The sequence below is a fragment of the Pleurodeles waltl genome, chromosome 6, assembly GCF_031143425.1.
Source record: "Pleurodeles waltl isolate 20211129_DDA chromosome 6, aPleWal1.hap1.20221129, whole genome shotgun sequence".
Taxonomy (NCBI): Eukaryota; Metazoa; Chordata; class Amphibia; order Caudata; family Salamandridae; genus Pleurodeles; species Pleurodeles waltl.
In genome coordinates, this window is record NC_090445.1 from 1,156,086,701 (window position 1) to 1,156,105,745 (window position 19,045).

General features: G+C 41.7%; 1 protein-coding gene across 2 annotated transcripts in view; it reads left to right on the forward strand.

Annotated features, from left to right (window-relative positions):
- Window positions 1–19,045, forward strand: part of LRRC20 (leucine rich repeat containing 20) — a 1,502,316-nt gene that overhangs the window by 502,072 nt on the left and 981,199 nt on the right. For both annotated transcript variants that reach the window (XM_069240374.1, XM_069240373.1), the window contains exon 3: window positions 5,765–5,914. In XM_069240374.1, the coding sequence (XP_069096475.1) occupies window positions 5,765–5,914 (150 nt within the window). The remainder of the gene's footprint in view (window positions 1–5,764; window positions 5,915–19,045) is intronic.

The following is a 19,045-nucleotide window of genomic DNA, read 5'->3' on the forward strand; positions in this document are numbered from 1 at the left end:
CCTGCTACAGCAAAGTAGAGGAGTTTGAGGGACCCTGACCGCTGCGGCCAAGTTCGCCCCACTTCACCTGTGGACTGAGGAGCACCCACAAAGACAGTCCAATTAACCACACCATAATCAGAGCATCCTTTGAAAATTTGTTTGCGTGCATTCTTCAGTATCAGCACCACTCCATTGATCGCTACGACAGCCACCCTCTAAAGTTTGGATTTTGTTGCAAAAACAGGTAACTCTCCAAAGTATCCTTTCTGGCCCCATAGACATCTGTCCTACTGGACGTGGTTCCCCAACTCAGGCTGAAGTTGCCAAACTAACTGTTTTCAACTTTTCAAAAGGTAACAAACGTTTTGTTGGCTAATGCTTGTTTGTGGTTGATATAAAAGTTATTTATTGCTTCTAAAAGTCATTTCTCTAGAACCCTCAGATAGATTTTGATAATTAAGGTTGATCGAAATTCATAAAAATATAATTTATTCTTACAAATTTGTGTCTCATTTATTTTGTTGTTTTGTGCTATTAAATGCTTTACACATAGTTCCTTTGCTAAGCCTTACTGCTTGCAGCCACAGCTACCGAGGGTTGAGCTTAAGTTTAAGTAAAATAGCTTGACTGGACCCAAGAAAGTATTTGTGAGTAGCCCTGCAGCCATATCCTATACCCAAATCCTCACATAATCTAAACAGGGGCCTGGTGGCCAGTCATTCCAGTGGAAACCACCACCCCCTCGAAGGTAACACACTCTTTATGTGTTGTACTACGGTCTACCTAGTGCAAGTCTCCAGGCCTCTGTGTCAGTGACAGGGCAATCAGCACCTCCAGGTTACAAGTGGCCTCACCAAGTCAGTCTTGGGTGCTCTGTTTTCAGAGCTGGCAACCCCTGACCCACCGGTCCTCCCACTGTGGACTTTTTCCACATTCTGCCTCTCCCTCTGGGCCTCTGTCCTGTCCCTGTGGGAGTAGTGCTTCCAGAAACCTTAGCTTTCAAGTCACCCTGGGATGCCACCCCTCCCAGCTCATTAAACATAGGTGGTAATTCCTTACCCAGAATGCAGTTGATGGACAACTGGGGACTAACTATGCCCTTCTTGATGGCCACTTCCCCACCCCATTCTAGGGGTACCAGAGCCGTAGGGCAGAGAAAAAAGTCCTGCCCAAGGGCCTGACTCATCCTACTCATTTGTCCAGTGTACTGATCTGGGGGAACCAACCTTTCCTCAACCGTGGACTAACTGACACCCGTTTTGCTTAGAGCAGTGACGGGGGTCCTGTCCACTGTCATTTGACGGAAGTGACAACTGACACCCTCAGGGCTTACAAGCCTACCCTGTAAGTCTGTTTCCCAACTAATGGAGACTAGGGCATGTCCTACCACCTGCCCCTGGGACTACGTACCCCCAAGGCCATATTGGCCACTGCTGTATAGTTTCCACCAGTGGGTGGTTTCTTCGAACAAACTGTCTCTCCTGCTCTTGTTCTAACTCTGAACACTCAAAGCAGGGGGGGTTGGAGTTGGAATGCCCTGGGCCACTGCCCACCAGATACTCCTCCCTGTTTTGCAACAGGGGCATGGGAAAACTTTCACCCAACCTGGCTCTGATATCTGTATGTTTCTCTCTGGACCTCCCCTCACTCTGCTGGGTGGAACCTGAACCACCCTTTCAGGGTTCACTCACATATACCTTCTTAGACCTTGGTACTGACCCAAAGGTCTACCTTGTTTAGAAGTTAGCTTGCTCCTAATCAGGTGTTGATAAAGCTCTGTAGAGCATGTACTGAGCATGTGCTCTCTCAAAATCATGTTTTACATCCTTGCAAAATCACAAATTTTGCTGCAGCCCTCACCTAAACACTCAGTGCCTCACTGGAGTAGTCCAAGAAATCTACCCAAGACTGGTTTGTTAGTTTCTGGCTGTCTCGGAACCTGATGCAATATTTCTGAGGGGTCAGTCCAAATTTGGTTAGTAAAATGGCCTTTATGGGAGCGTACTTTATATGATCCCCCACTTCTAGTGTCCTTTCCCACTGTGGGCATGTGTTTTCATAAACTTGCTCCCTAATCCTTCTCTGTGACCCTGTGCATTCTAAGAAAACTTTAGCGATATCACCGCCCACTGCATAATTAGGCACCAGGTACTTGGTTAAAGAGACCCTCACCTCTCCACTGGACACTGTATTGCTGCCAACATTGCTGCTGGACTCTTTGTCTTGCTTTACTGTAATGTTCTGCTACTTCAGGGGCTTCTCATGAGCCAGCCTCTTTTCCTCCACAGCCAGCTTCTCCTCCATCTTCAGTTTGTCTATCTGCAAGCTGAGGTCACTTTCTGCTTTCCTGTCTTCCAGTTTCTCGGGGGACAGATTGTATGCTGAGCTGATGCTGGCGGCCCTGGATCTGGCAGGCAGTGCCTCTCCTGTGGGCTTTTCTCTTGCACCTGGGGCCACATTCAAGGGGTTGTCAACCTCCCCTTCCATGGCTTCCTCCTGCTCCTCCTCTGTAGCCTGTAACTGATGGGTCTCCCACCGGGCTCTGAATGTCTTTTGGGGCTCCTGCGTCTTGGACCCTTAGTTGCTGCAAGCCCCCTTTCTCTGCAGAACCCTTTGAGCTGAGCCACAGTGTAGCCCTCCAAGTTGGTGAGCTCAAACTTCATACTTGCAGCAGGAGAGTCACAAGTGCACAAAGTCAGGTGAAATTGAAGTGACTTTGGAAAAAACAACAGAGACCAATCAAGGAGGATTTTAAAGAATAAGTTGAGTCTGTTATCAAATTATTTTTAATGTTACACAGTATCACTGAATGGCACTGCACAAACACAAGTACTAAACCCCACCATTGAACACCAATCTGAGAAATTGCGTTATTGCTTGACGGGGTTTGTTAACCCTTCTCAAGCAACAACCACAATTGTTATCAGGATGAACCACAAAAGTCACTAAATTAACCTGTGATTAACCCTCTGGTAGCTTGGAACAAAAGCAGTCAGGCTTAACCTCGAGGCAATGTGTTGAGTATTCATGCAGCAAACAATCAAAAATAACTTGAAAACACAACACAATAAAACTCCCATATGACTTTAGGAAAATAGCGTAAAATGTAATAAACTATTTGACACCAAAACAACAACAATACAGTCAGCGGAACCAAAGATATGCTATTTTAATGATTTAGTTAAGTATAGCACCCAAATGCAGAAAGCACTACTCATACATATCTAGTTGTGCTATACCAGGGGAAAATCACAAGTTCAGGTCGACTGTGATGAAGCTGGGCCAAATACAGGTACCAGGTTAGGCTGGCTTAAAAAGTAACTTTCTCAAAGTCCAGTGTGAAGAGCCCAGTTCACTGTTGAGAAGGCAACAAGGAGCAGCGAGAGCGGTGTAGCACGGAGAGCAGGTCTGGCATTGTGTGAACCATCATTGTTGTAGCACGAAGATCCTGTTGGGGATCATGGACAGTTGTTGCTGGAGCTTTGTGTTGCCGGTCCCCATGGACAGTCAATGATGTAGTGTAAAGTGCAGATCTCGAGTTGCTGGTCATCAGTGGCAGTCACTGTAGCGCAAATTGTCAGGTTCACCGGAGCTTTGCAGTGGTGTTAGTTGTGAGCGACGAGGAGTTGGCATGAACGGGCCTATTTGGTGTCAAAAAGAGCCCAAAAGTTCGTGACTTTTCCTTTTCTTCCAGGAGGAGCTCAACTGATGCCAGCCAAGGTCCCAGGATCTGAGGCGGCACCTCTTGGGGATCACAAACTCACTCCTGTCAAGGCCAGCAAGGCCCAGGCAGGTCCAGTTGCAGGTCTAGGCTGGTCCAGTGCAGTAGGTCAGCTGGGCAGTTGCAAGGAGGCCTGTTTTGTCCCTTTAGATCTGAACAGGAGGTCAGTCAGATGATACTTGGAGTCACTTCAGAGGGTCTGTGATGAAAGGAACAGGTCAAGACTGTCTGCTCAGACAGCAGGGCAGACGACAAGCAGCAGGGCAGTCCTCTGGCAACTAGACAAGAGAGTACCTCTTCTGTAGTATCAACAGATCCAGAAGTGTACTAAATAATTTATCTGAGTCCAATATTTATATATTATGTCGGTTTCGAAGTGGGAGAAACTTCTAGACTCCCCCACCCCACATCTGGTTCTGGAATTTCTTTCCTTCTCCTTCCCTGATCTCCTGGTCTCAGGATGTCTATTGTCACAAAATGGCGAGTATGAAGTTCTGTGTGTGTGTGTGTGTGTGTGCTGAAGTAGTCAAAGTGCAAATGGAGCTGTGTACAGCTCTACCCCTCCCACCTTGTCAGGGTAGCCCATCCTGCAAACACTCAGTCCCCCTTTGTCATACTGTCTGGGAGGAATACACAAAGGTAAACTGCCAACTACACCTAGTCATGTGACCCAGCACACAGGTCCCAAGCCCCAAAAGGTAAGGACAAGAAAATGGTAGTTTTCTCAAAATAAAAGTGGCATTTTCAGAACAGTGACTTAACATCTGATTTTCCTATTAAACAGGATTTTAAATTGCAGTTCTTCAGAGACCAAACATGTAATTTCTACCTGTTGCCAGACAAAAGTTAACACTTATTAAATGTAGTAAGGTAGCCCAATGTTAACCTATGAGAGCAGTAGGCCTTGAATAAGTGAAAAACACATTTAAGAGTTTTTCACTACCAGGACATGTCAACCTTAAAAGTACATGCACTATTTTTCAAATGCACTGCACTTTGTCCTATGTATTGTTTAGGACCTAATATGTATTAGTAAAAAGGGATGTTTAGGCTTGTCAATGGTTTATTTTGCTAGGTTGATGTGGCAGTTTAAAATTGCACACGGGGTGCAATCTCAGGCCTAAGACATGTTTAACCATCATTGGTAAATGCATTAGGTTTCGCCTATGCTTTTTTTTAAATTTCAAGTGCAAGCGTTCACAGAGAGAGTAGGTAGAGAGCGCAAGCTCTATGCTTGTTTACTTAATCTCCATGTGGCTGCTTGCATTTCATGCCTGCATGTTAAAGGCAATCTTGATATCTTGAAATGCATGCAGACATGGGGAGATTAGGTAAACAGCGCACAGCGCTGTACAGACAACAGGTAAAAAAAAAAACATGTCTCACGAAGTGGAAGAAAACAGTATTTGGGCCTCAGGAACTGATAAGTGCGAACACACGAGGAACACGCATTGGTAAATGCAGGAAATATGCTGCAGCCAATGAAAACAGAAGAAAAGTATGTGCCAAGCACAGGAACCAATGAAAAGCAGGGGAAAAGCAAGGGTGGGATGTAAGCCCCTTTTAAGACTTTTATGGAATACAAAAGATTTCACAAGCACAGCACAAGCGCAGTGCAGGTGAAAACTAAAAAAGCTACTTAGGGCTACCAGGGCATATGGTTCAAAATATCCTAGAATGGCTTTTATCCGTTCAGCATTGATGATTGTGCTACATTGAAACAGTTCGGACAATTTACAATTTAAATAATTGCTATGAAGATGGAAAATACCCAACACAGGCATTTGCTTTTCTTGACTTATAAAGACCATCTTTCAGAGGACTGAATTCGTCATGCTAATACCATGTAAAAATTCAAGGTAAAAAGAAGGCCCTTTAATTGTGGTTGTTCTTGAAATAATTACTAGTCTCTTCAATGCAGGCAGTTTACTGTGGAAAATTGCTTATTTTACCAGCAAACAATGTTTTTTCGCATTCTTTCCACTACATTTTAAGTATTCATTTTTAATATCACATTTCTAATGTGTTGCTTATTTCCCCCTTTCTGCTATGCCATTGCAGATTTAGCAAATTGCCAGCTGAAGGCATTCCCTGTTGGTATTTACAGAGTGATGACAAATGTCACAGAGAACATTCACGTGATCTCTTTGGCTAATAACGACATGAAGTCTCTGACCAGCAAGTTCATCACAACGTTCTGCCAGCTGCATGGTGAGTGGTTTTTAAAAAGTCTACGAAACATGTTTTTAATTTGTTTTAGCCTATTTTTATATGGACAGAGGCCACGCCTCCAACAAGGGCAAAGCCTATAGGTATGATATTGTATGGCTCACTAATCAGGTTTGTGCATGCTGTACTGAATCAAATCTATTGTGTAAATACAGAGAAAAAAAGTGCAGGAAAAACGGATGCTACAGGCAAAAAAAGATTTCTTTATTTGGCAGCTTGCCTGGGACGGACTGGAAACCAACATCGATCCTGCAAAAATGATCAAACAAGCCCTGCTCACCTCCTCTCTCTCATCTTTCTCTTCTCCCCTCACACTCGTTACTCTCTCTGCATCTCTCTCCTAAGGCCTACCTCTCCCCAAATGCTTACTGTAGATTCCTGGAGAAGCTGAACCAAATAGCAGAGGCAACCTTCAGCAGCCATCTGCCTTAAAAACAACCTTATATGGCTACAATCCACTGGGGAAATACCCAGAGGGAAAAACGGGCAGTCCAGGCCTTCTGATTTCATATGTAAAATAGCCCTTCACGCATTCCATTAGATATAGAATGACACACCAAAACAGCCAATAGGAAAATGGGGAGATTAAAGTACCCTATGTAGGATGATTCAAGATATGATTGGCAATGTCTCAAGTCTAAGGATGAAGTTTCTGGAGCAACGGAAGCCAGTGGCTGAAAGGGGGTGACTGAAACCCCTTAAAGTAAACATAGAATACAGCATGCTTGCCATGAAAGGTGCAAGCGCTGCACACCTTAAACCTATAAACTGCAGACATTAAAAGACATTGAAACAATTATACACACGTTGTTTATTGTTAGTTTTTGTGATATGAACTGCTGATGAGCAAAAATGCTTATTTCATTTGAAATATTGTTTTAATGTAATATCTATGCTTAAACGTGTTATTCTTGAATCCCTTTCAGTCAGTGTAATTGGCGTGATGCTCGCGTGTGGCCGAATTGATCCATTTGCTTTGGTTTGTAAAATCTATGTACCATGTAGTGTGAAAGAAATTGTCTCTAAGCTGCTGTGTTCTGAGCTACGTTTGATATTTCTAGTTCATTGAAGTCATTTTAGAGTCAAGCTTTGGTGTTAATGGGAGACTGTTTTTTAACGGTCTGTTAAGTATTTTCTGCTGTTGTCTGATCCCGCATTACTTTAGCAAGAAGGGAACACAAAAACTCAAATCTGGGACAGTTTTCTTTTGCTCGATTAATTTTTTAAGACACCCACCCAGTTTGCTAATCTACTCGATGTCAGAAAGAGATGGCAGGTCATAAGCAGTGCTTCCTTCAGAACCTCAAGTTATTGTTGTTATTTTTAAGATAAAAACACAATTGCATGATGGTTAAATGGGATTTCGATCTGGTAGTTTGAGAATTGTTATTATGGGTAGGAAGAAGTATGTGCCCGAACCCCACTTGGTCACGTCATCAATCAGTGATGCCTGATGACTCTAGTATCTTACTCCTCACTCTTCTTTTTTATGTAAACATTTTTATTGAAACAGCAATAAATAAAAACAATACCTTTATCTCTATTCCACCATCAAGCCCGAGTGACCGAGACTGATTACTAAGGCATTGTCAAAACATTGTAGGCAGTAAAAGGATTTAGCAAATAGAAAAACGGATGAAACCAGTAAAATAGAGTTCAACTTGAACCCCATGTTTCTACCTAGTTACCCCAACCCCTCCTCCTCGTACCCACCCCATTATTCAATAGAGGGGAATTCCAGACACCACATCCATAAAATGCTAGATTGTAAGTATGGACCCAAGTTTATTTAGGGGTCTCGGTTGAGACTTGAAGTGTAAAGAAGTCCCATTTATTTTACAAATCAACTGTTCCATGGCTGGGAGGCCAAATTCTTTGCAACCTCAGGTAAGCAGCAGGGATTCTGCTGTCTTCCAGTTGTGTCCAATTGTTAGGTATGCAGCTCCCAGCCATTGCAACATCATGAACCAACAGCTTTTAACATTACTTTACGACTCACAAGCTTTAGTCCCTGGAGCACCATTTCTGAGGTAAGAGGGAGTGGGTGACCCAGAATCACCTTTAGTGTGTTGGCCACGCTCTGCCAGAAGGGTTTAATTTTGATGCAGCACTGTGACATGAGGAGAGCATTTCCAGTTTCCCCATATCCTCTACAGCAATGGGAGCTCACAGAAGGATACATACATCGCAGTCCAGCAGAGGTATTGATGGGCTCAGCTTTATATATTTATGTATGATTTATAGGACAAATGTGCAGAGAAGCTTTGATGAAAAAGTTAATTTTAGAAAGAGGACATTATTTGTCAACTGAGCATGCAGATTAATTGATGCAATGCTGTCTCAAAACACTTTGTAGCAACTGGACAGCAAGCATGCAGTGTCTATCAGTGACAAAATAATGGACTGTTCATAAATGTAACATATTTGTTTTCTGATATAATGCCTTGCATGGAAGGAAGAGTCCAACTTGCATGATACTATTCTAAACTGATACAGAGACAACCACTAGAGTGTTTGTGATTTCCTCTCAACAAACCTTCTAAAGACGGTGCTGTGAGAAATGGATGGTGCTTAGGAGTTTAACTGGATCTGGTCCTGCCATGTGAGCGATGCTTCATGATTACATTTCACGTTTACATCATCCTGCATCTTGTAAGGCCCTCATTACGGGAGCAGCCAGGTAACTGGTGTGACATTTATCACATACGATAAAATCCCAGTGCAGTGAGTCAAAATGTATTGGCTGCAATAAATACCACCCATTTATTCGGTTTTGGGGAGTAACATGTGAATGTTGGTTCTTGTTACACCAAAATCTACTTTTCTGGTAAATACAGGACAGTTTTCCCCGGATACATGCCAGCAGGTTTGACCTTTTGATATTTATCACAAAATCCATAACTGCATTATGTGCATTAGGAGTTACAGCACATATCACAACTATCTGGCTGCACATAATGTGAACGAAATAATACTTGCTTTTCCAGATGTGTTTCTAAAGTGTTTTAATGCAACATACACCTCTTTTTAGTGCGTACTCTGCACTGAGCCCCTTCTGGGTGACTTGATGTGTTTAACCTGGAGATGGACGTTTATGGCAAGGCATGATTGAGACAGCTGGAGTTGAAGCTGAATGCATTGCAAGTTTCTCAGAGGGTTATGGATTTCAGATTTTAAGATCATTCAGTGCTTGGCCTTTCTGCAGAGAGCAAAGGGCAATGGTCAAATAATTGCCAATTAGAATTTACAGTTTATGTGAAAGTGTATAGCTGTTAAAATAATGACTTTTAAGGGGAAAGAGACAGGAGTGACGGGGAGCGGGAGGGAGAGAAATAGAGAGACCATTATGAAAGGGTCATGATGGAAGGAACTTCTTGAAGGACAAATTTACAAAACAAAGTTGATGTTGAATTAGATGATGCGTGAGATTGACAAATCAAGGATTTCAGAGAGACGTGGGGAGAAAAAGGACATATGTGACTAACAGATGTTGTTGCTCATTTATCAGATACTGCTAACAGGCATTGCCAAAGAAAATAGTTTTTGCTTGATTTAGGTGTATGTTGTTGTTGTTTGATATGTTGGGATGTTCAAATTCAAACAGAAGCACCCACATTCAGGATAGTTTGGGCACTGTATTAAGCAAAGTATTTTAGTTCACATGTTTTAAGCCACACTCTCAATTAAAGAGACCACGATTCTTGGAAAAGATTACTAGTTGTGCTTCTTATGAAATGTCCCCTTTAGAGACCCAACCCCCACCTTTTTAATAATACTATGGTGCTCAGGCCATTCTTGCAGCTTTGTGTCACCTACTGTAGTAGAAACTGTCACTCTTGGAGGACTGTAATGGCACAGCAGCTGTCATTGGTAATGGTATTTGGCGGTGCTGGTGGTGAAAACTGTAGTGGCATCCTGAGAAATATTTGGGGTCCTGGCACCTATTATTTTAGGCACTTAATAGAGATCACCGAGAGATTGACTACAATGACAGATCACAAAATTCTCAATAAAATATATAAGTATGTTTGTTTCCTCATACTTTTCATTAATCAGCACACACATCCAGTTGTTCTCTGTGGTTAGCTCTATCGATTTTACCTAAGCTCTCATGTTCTATCCGTTTGCCCACACCCTATAAGCAACAGTAGATAGCATAAAGTAACACAGCATCATCCATCTGTACCTATTCTCTCGTGAATTACAGTAGCACAGCAAAAGCATTACATCCTAAAAGGTGTTTTGTACCGTTTCTGGATTCAGCTTAATATTGCACGTCTGGAAGCCAACATAGTTGTGTTGATTACATGCAGGATATCATCAGTAGTTAAGTCTCTGTCATTCTCATTGTATTTCAGTTATTCATATGTCCAAAAGAGGCATCAACATAATTTCTACAATTCATTAACAAGTTAATTAAAAACAGGAATCAATTAACCTCTTTTGATTAGTACAGATGCTTCCGAATTTGTCCCTATCCTTTTGATACAGGTACTCTCTCCTGAAGACTCTATTTTATTGTCAATACAAACTTCAACAACTTCCTGAAGAGATGTCATGGGCCTTTTTTGGATTTCAAACAGTGATTAATTTGTGAAAGAATAGGTGCCGGGAACCAACATTTTACTTAGAGATCTGTGGGAAATGTTATAAGAGACTGGTTTTTCAAATACCAAGTCTGTGCTCTGTTGATTCCACCTCTTAGTCCAGTAGTCCACCGCCAGTACTCTCTGGCTCTGTATCACTTTCTAGCAGATTCTTTTTCATCCCTGCTTTCTCCCTTTGTTACTGTGCTTCTCTTGGCTTTCTCTTTCTTCTTCTTTCTCCTTTCGTGTTTGTGTCTCTCATACTCGATAAAAAACAGTTAAGGAAAAATAAGCACTGGTCACTAAAAATAATTTCTGGTGACCTCATCTACAACTACCGGCTCAAACACCTTTTGCTAAGACAGACTATGACTTGTCTCCCACGTAAAAAAAAAGCTGCTATAAAGCCCAGTTGCTGAGCCAGAAAACAAAAAAATGAAGGGTTTGATCTGATAGAGGGAAATAAAAAAATGGACAAAATTGTCAAATGTACGATTTCATGTGTGGAAAAATTTAATGCTTTAATTCTGGAATAGTGAGATTATTTGATGATATTTTTATGACTTTTTAATGGTAGAATATGTGATGCCACATATTCTCACTTTTTTGAATAGTGACTATTCATGCATGATTTTTGTTGAGATTTTACCGTTAAGGCAGTATATATCATCATACCCTTCTCAGTCACTTTCCATGTTTTGGGGTCTTTCTGAAGATAGCCCTAAAAGACTACTGAATGGATGCGTTTTTAGATGTGAAATTGGAACCCTGATTAAGTTAACCTGTAAAAAATCAGCATTATCCCAACTTTTAGTAGAATATAGGTAACATGAGAATCTGAAACTAGAAAAAAGGTCAGAGATGTTTGAATTGAATACTGTTCTGTTTTGTGCAGTGTAATGTAATTTCTTTAAACCAGCTAAAGATGTCACCTTTTGATCTTTACTCTCTTGTGCACAAGATCATGAAATAACATTAGGGATGAGTTATTCTATGCGACGATATTTCAGCCAGTAATGAAACAAGTTTTTTTTTTTTTTCATCTCAATCCTTTGCACTTCCAATGTACTACTTTATCCAATCGGGTCTCAGCCTCCATTGGATCAGTTAGAAGCACTCAAACCCATTTTCTGGTGGGCAAGCCAGATAGGTTTCAGGACACATCCAAGACAACAGTGTCTTTCCTTAAATTTCATCATGGTTGTCCCATGTTTGATCATTTACAAAACATGAGAGACCTGCAGTTCCCAGTAGGGCATTAACCCTTTTACCGGCCATATCGAAGTAATGATGCTACTGTGAACCTGTCATGTTCCACTGGAGATTGCAGCTGCAGAAAGCAGCCAAAATATCCCGGGACACTGGGGTTAGAGAATGAGTAAATATCCGTGAATATGGGCTGGGAATGACTTATTCCCCATTATTCCCAAAATTCTTAGAGTTCATCCCGTAATTTTAGGAATTTTGCTCCCACGAATTAACAATATAATTCCAGTAATGGTTAATTCAAGGAGCGCCGAATTTACGTCACCACCGGCAATGGGACACTCTAAGGAAGCTCTATGTGTTTTTGAGATTCAGAGGGTTACGATAGGTTGTAGCATGTGTTGCTATTGTACAGAGTTAAAGCTCACTTCAATAGTTTGCTGTGTTTTTTGGAGGCATAAATAGAAGTTGTACTTTTTTTTATAGTGGGATGCGAAATTCATAACAGTCAGTAAGGGAAATGCGACCATAAAACTGAGGATTCAGGATCACTTTAAATTTGTATTGAGAGGTGCAACGGGACATGTAAATCATGGCCTCCGCCGAAGGAAGAACACATAAGTTGTAGTTGTAAACGTGCTAGTAATACCTTTTCAATTCTAAAGCACGATGTAAGAAGCACCACCACTTCAATTTCTCCCTTAATTGAGGGTGGGGATACATGTAAGTCTACACATAGGAGTGAACACACTCTCTAAAACGATAACTCCCAAAAAGTAGTATAAGTCATCTCTAAGTACAGTAATAAATTTACTCGTGAATGAATTTACACATGAGCACATTTATCTCTGCGAAAAGGGCTCTTAGAATGTAAGCAAGTTTAAAACTCAGGGACAGTTTAGTTTGAGTTTACAAATAAAGTGGAAAATGTTGTTTACACCTGCAAGGGGCACTATCAAGGTGCCAATTGTTTAAGTTGTCAGTTTACAACTGGCATTACAAAGCCACTCAGTCTGGTTGTAATTTGCTTTTTAGGCTGTATAACAGTTACAACCCTTAAGCCGGGTGCTGAAGCATTTGCCCACACAGTTATCATGCTACAGTGTGCGTGGTTGGAAGAGTGTTATTTTTGTTTGGAGCCTATGTTGGAAGCATTGTGTGCTGTGTGTGATTGATCAGAAAGGTAAACGTGTCTTGCCTAGGTTTGATGGTATGGTCCATGATGGTTGTAAGAGATAGACACTTGAACGCTGCAACTTTCTATTTGGCCCATTTAGTAAATAGATGGGTGTCTAATTGATGTTTGGCCATGCAGCATCGTAAACCAGTTATACGAGGGGGGAAGGCTGGAGAACCACCTGAATAATTTGAATTATCCTATTCATTTGTATAATTGAGTAGAGTCAGCGGTGTTCTCAATAGGTGTGGGTCGGCAGTGATTGACTAGGATTACAGTCTGTAGGTCACCAGTCAAGAGGTAGATTTTAGGCACTCCAATTAGCCGTCCACCTAACTCTTGAGTGTTTATTAACATGGAATCCTTGCAAAAATAGGGGAGATAGAGGAAACCAGAGAGAAACCTGTGGAGAGTAATAGGTATGAGTGATAATCCCTGAAGTCCACGAGTAGCTTCTCCACTCAAGAAGCTGATGTTGAGAAAGGAATAGATTTCTCAGGTGAGTTCATTCCTAAAGTCCAGGGGAGACCATTGCTTTCCAGTTTAGGTGTTAGTGAGTTTACCTCAGAGTGAGACTCACAAGGTGCTGGTTCTCAGTATGTAAGAGTATTTATAGTGTGTGTAATACCCCTGACAAGGTGTAGAAACACTTTCGGATGGAGAGCACGCTGGTCTATGGGAGCCCAGTGTTAGAAATGTAATCAAACATAGGGGATATCATCTGCCATGGTTTTTCCACTCATTACCATACAATTTCCAATATTTCTCTCATATCTATTATTGCACTGTTGTGCAGATTCCTTACGTAATAATACTTTTGTGTGCTACTCATTATTGGTGGTATCACCGTATATACAGTACAGTTTGTCATACTGTGTGTAGCCTATTTTTCATGCCATTTTGGATAGATTCAGTTAGAACTACATAGAGTGCCATCTATTCTAGTGAGTATAGATGTTTAAAGAGGTAGAATAGATCTGTGTTTGGATAGCAAGTTATTAATATTTAGAGAGGCACAATCCGATGTATTTTGTGGATCATGCACATTTCAGGAGGATCTTATTTACAATTGACATGCAGGCATCATTGCAGGGTATAAAGGTCTGTAATAATAATTGGCAAGTTCACAATTAGGAGCAATGATTCTTGAAGTCCAGAAATGGTAATAGCCATGCATAGACGCCAATGTTGAATAATACCAAGGAGGGGTAATTCCAGTGAAGTTGGTCGTAATACTTATGAGTGATAATCTCTGAAGTCCAGGAGTAGCTATACTTACCTAGAGAAGCTAGTGTTTACTAATACCCAGGAACTATAATCTGAGTGAAGCTGTTACTGAATTATGCCCAACAATGAAAAGTCTTTAAATTCAGAGTTGCCTATACCTACTGAGTGGCGCCAGTAATGGATTGCCCCCTAACTTAAGGGTGAGAGCGGAAACCCCTTTAGTTCTGACTCTGATGGATGAATGATTAATAGGTGTTGGAAATCTGCCCTTCCTATAGGGTCTCCCCAGACATTTGCCTTCTGTTGCTGAACCTGTTTTTTGTTGGCCACAGGACTGTGCACCTTACCCCAGCTATCCAGGGGTAAATTAATTGTGCTTTCCCTTCTCGAGCATGGTAAAACTGGCATACGCCTAATTAGCACATTTAATTTACTTAGTTTATGGTACTACAGACATCTAGAGGCTGTAAATTAAATGGTACAAATGGGCTGCAAACCTTATTGTGCCACCCACTAAAGTAGTCCTATAAAACTAGCCTCCAGGTTTACCCTTGCAGCATGTGTGTGCAGTTTCAAACAGCAATTTCAACATGGCAAAATAAGGCATAAACCTTCCTTTTTAATGCGTACATCTCACCATTAGGGTATGCTTGATTGCCCCTAGGGCAGAGTGCTTGGTATTTAAAAAGTAAGACACATATAATTAAAGGTTTGGAAACCCTCCAAAGTAATTTTTCACCATGGCAAGCCTGTCTTGCCCATTGAAAACTCTGGGTTACACTATAGCAATTTTTACTGCTTAGCTTTGGGTTGGGAGCAGTTAGACACATGATTCATGGACTCATCTGAATAGTAATTCAAAATTCAACTTAATTGTAAAGTTAGATTCTGTATTACTATGTTGGAAATTACGCTTATAAAGCAGTCATTTTCTTGCCTAGGCCAAATGTGCCTTTTGCCAGTGTCCAGGATAACCTGACCAATGATGGCTCCCCTGGAGTGTTACATGTATTCCCCACAGACAATGGACAAAGGGCTTTGGGCCTGGGGAGAGGTTTTCATCTCCAGGATGGCCTGGTGTCTATACAGATTGTCTGCTTAAGCTTCAAAAGGTAATCTCCAGCTGTCCGCAGCACCACCATGACTTCAGAAAAGGCCTACCCTGCAACTGGCAGATGAAGCTCACCGAGGGCCTGCATGTCCTTTGTCTCTCTAGTCAGTTTAGTACCAAACCACAGTGTGGGAAGAGAAACTAGCTAGAACTGGTTTACGGGGTGGACAAAAGCTTGCCATCCACCCACAGGGTGGCACTGGACTTAACAGTGGAACCCACAGACCTCATCTCAGCACACTCCTGGAACTGTGTGCATCAGAAGAAGGACTATTGAGCTACAGGGACACACCAAGTTTCCAGAGGCCTCTCTCCCTACAACTACAATCTGATTAGTCCCCACTGACCTGCCCAGGACTCTGCAGCTGGCCTCTGTTTGAGTAAACCCTCACCACAAGTGGTGCCCTTCAGGTTCTGGACCCATGGCTGGTGTTAGTTTATACTCCTCCTGCTCACACAGCAAAAGCTGGGACTTAAAAATGTTTTGCAAACTTTCCTCCAGGGGACTGGTGGGAGACCTAGGACCACCATTGAGTGAAAGCAGTCAACATCTAGCATTACCAGATAATAGTGTTCGTTGCTTTGTCCTTTTTGTCTCTGTTTTTAATTCAAACTTTAAATATTCATGTCTCTGGTTCTACTTTTTGGATTTTATCTGGTGTCATTTATTTATTAAGATTTTCTCTATTTTTCTAAAGTGGGTTGGGATTTCTCTTGAGTTGTATTTTCAGTTTGCTACTCTTTGAGTGCTGCCTAAATACAGATTGTCTCTTACCTAAGCGTGACTGCTTTGCAGTAAGCTACCTAAGGGTAAACACAAGTTTATTTAGTGACTTTTGTGGTTCACCCTGACAAGGATTGTGATTATTGTTTGACCTGGGTTCTCACCCCCTTCAACAAATAATCCAATTTATTATTAAAAAGTGAAAGCGCTTTGCTGGAGTTGTGGAGTCAGATTTTCCGGCTCTTTGCAGTTTCCAGGACTTAATGGGTCCAAACAAGAGTTGACCTTCAACCTGTATCCCTTTACCTGGATACCTGGGTTGGAAGCCATGGGCAGAGGAGCTTTGCAGGAAGGCTGCAGAGAGAGGTGAAGGCTGGGATCAGAGCCTCCTACTGGGTTAAGAGCAGGTGGAAAGCTCTTTGATGTACACAAGCCTTGGGCTCCTGATTAGTTGTTTTCAGTCAGGAAGTTCAACAGTCTGACTGGTTGTAAAGATAACAAAATACATACTCTGACTGCATCTTTTACAGAGAACAGCCCCTATACTTGTTTTAAAAACAATGTAGGCAGGTATTGCATCTGATTTTAATTCTTAAATTAGAAGCCAGCATTTGAAATCACAAAAAAATAAGAGCAAAAGATATTTTAAAGTTAACAAAATTGCTCTATTTTCTATTTTAACCCTCTTTGTAAAAAATATGTTATCATGTAAATGCATATTCAATGTTTCTTCTTCATTACACATGTACCTTGTTCCTCTTAAAGGTCTCCATTTAATTTCTCATTCTGAATCTCTCTTCCTGTATTTTTTTCTCCACTTTAAACAGTAGACTACCACTCCTTTTCTCACTATTTCATGTTAAGGACTTTTCATTCAGTCTGCACCCCTGCAAGGACCAAGTGTGTGAACTGAAGTCTAGGGGAGGGTTCACACTGTTCCTAGAATGGGTCCACCACATGACAGTTGCCAGAAAAGCAGGAGCAAACAACCAGTCCCTTGCATAATGTTTCCTAACTACAGTCTGGATTATAACATGTATTCACTCCAACCAAACTGCAGTCTGATCTGATGGTTGGCAGAGGCTACCCATCTGAATGCAACTCGAATATCTAATGAATATACTTTATTCCCCAATCCATCTGACATGCAGCTACACAGCCACTGGCCTCGTAGTTAACCAGGTTGCACTCATGACCATAACTCAGTAGAGACAGTGCATCCTATGCATTTTAGGCTCCCAGCACAGTAATTAATCAGTAACCCATTAACTGCAACCACTATAATCTCTACACCTTATCTAGGCAGTATCCTGCATCCCCTATTCCTGAAGATGAATTACTGTTTCTTTAAACAGTGTCAACCCTCCCTGTGTCATCTAAATCAGCAAATTACATTCCAATATCTGATTGCCCATTCCTAGGAAAATATTAAAAATATCACTTTTAGATCTGCTTTTAAAGTTTACTGAGGAAAATTACTTAATGGCAGACCAACAATCTGGATTCAGGCAAGGTTGAGGCAGAGTCAACCCTCATATCCAAGTGGGATGACCTAAAACTCACAATGAACATGTTTGGCGTGGCTACTCTGTAAAAAAATGCCTCTTTTTGTATCCACATTTTTTAGGCTGATGCTTCTGATTTTTTTTACTCTCTGCAATGGGACTTCAACAACCAGGCCCCAATACATTTGCTCTGACCCCTAAAATATGTTGACATTTGTAATAGTCCTAATTGGCATATTTAATTTAGTCCTAATTGGCATATTTAATTTACCTGTTAGTCCCCACTATATGATACACAGTATACCCAGGGCTTGTAAATTAAATGTCACTAGTGGACAGCAGTACCCCTGGTGCCACTCACTACAGTAACCGTGCAAGCATAACTGCAGGCATACCACTGTAGTCTCTGCTGGGTAGTTTTAATACAGCAAATTCAACCTGTCAAAATAACTACATTTGACAGGTCTATATCATCCTTTAAATATGAATACTTCCGTCACTCCTAAGAAGGCCTTAATGCACATAAGGCAGGATGCATGGTATTTAAAAGTAGGACATGTAAAACTTTATTGTTAAACATGCACTTACGGAAACAAGGCCCATAAAGGTATTTTTACTTTAGCATGTTTGGCTGTTCCACATGAAAGCATTTTGATTCATAATTACATTTAATAATGTTATGTCCACCGAGGAAACAGACTCAACCTTCATTCTTAGACTTTTTCAAATATTTATTACCAACCCAATTTACTGGTAAAGTCGTATTTGAAATCAATATTTTGGAGAAGGAACCTTTAGAAAGTTACTCTTTCCCTGCCTAAAGCTTCTTAAAGTCAATTTGTATGAGCTTCCAACTGTCACCCAGGAGCTGACTAGCACTTTGATGAGGTGTGAACTTCCTTCCAGAGCTAAGACAAAGGCCTTGGGTGTGGGGAGGTGTTCTGGTCCTCTGACAGGATGCCCATCTGGTCTGTGAACAGGAACGTAAGAGGCCTGTCACAGGCAGCGATAGCTAATATCTGAACCGGCCTAGTCAGGCACTAATCCCAGTGGGAAAGGAACACTCTCCAGAATTGGTTTTGAGTGACCACAGAGGAAGGGTTGCTCATTTCCCTGTCCACACTTCTAGGGTGGGCATAAGAGGTCTGCCCAGGGGAATAAAGGTTCTGCTATCTTAGTTTTAAGCAGAGAGGTGCACTGTGAGAGTGTTTTCATTTCTGCAGACAGAACCTGCTGCAATAGTGGCTAGGGTTACTCCTGGGAACTTTTTCTCCTCTGGTTAGGGAGGGGCCAAGGGACACCCAGCACTTTGATTCAGTGCCAGGAATCAAAGTGACATTCTGCTCCTGGGCAACCTCTTCAGATTACAACTGGAACTGAAAGGCTGGACCTGCTCTCACTTGTACCGAAGACAGAGAACTTGACTTCAAAGGTCTGTTGACTGACCTGTTAAGCTACATGGACCAAACAAGATGCCAGAAGCCCTTTTCATGAAGAGCCCTGCTGAGCAGGTAGAACTGGACTTGCCCTGGACCCTGCTGGCAGTTTCTGCTGGGGTGAGCCTTGAAAAGAGGCGG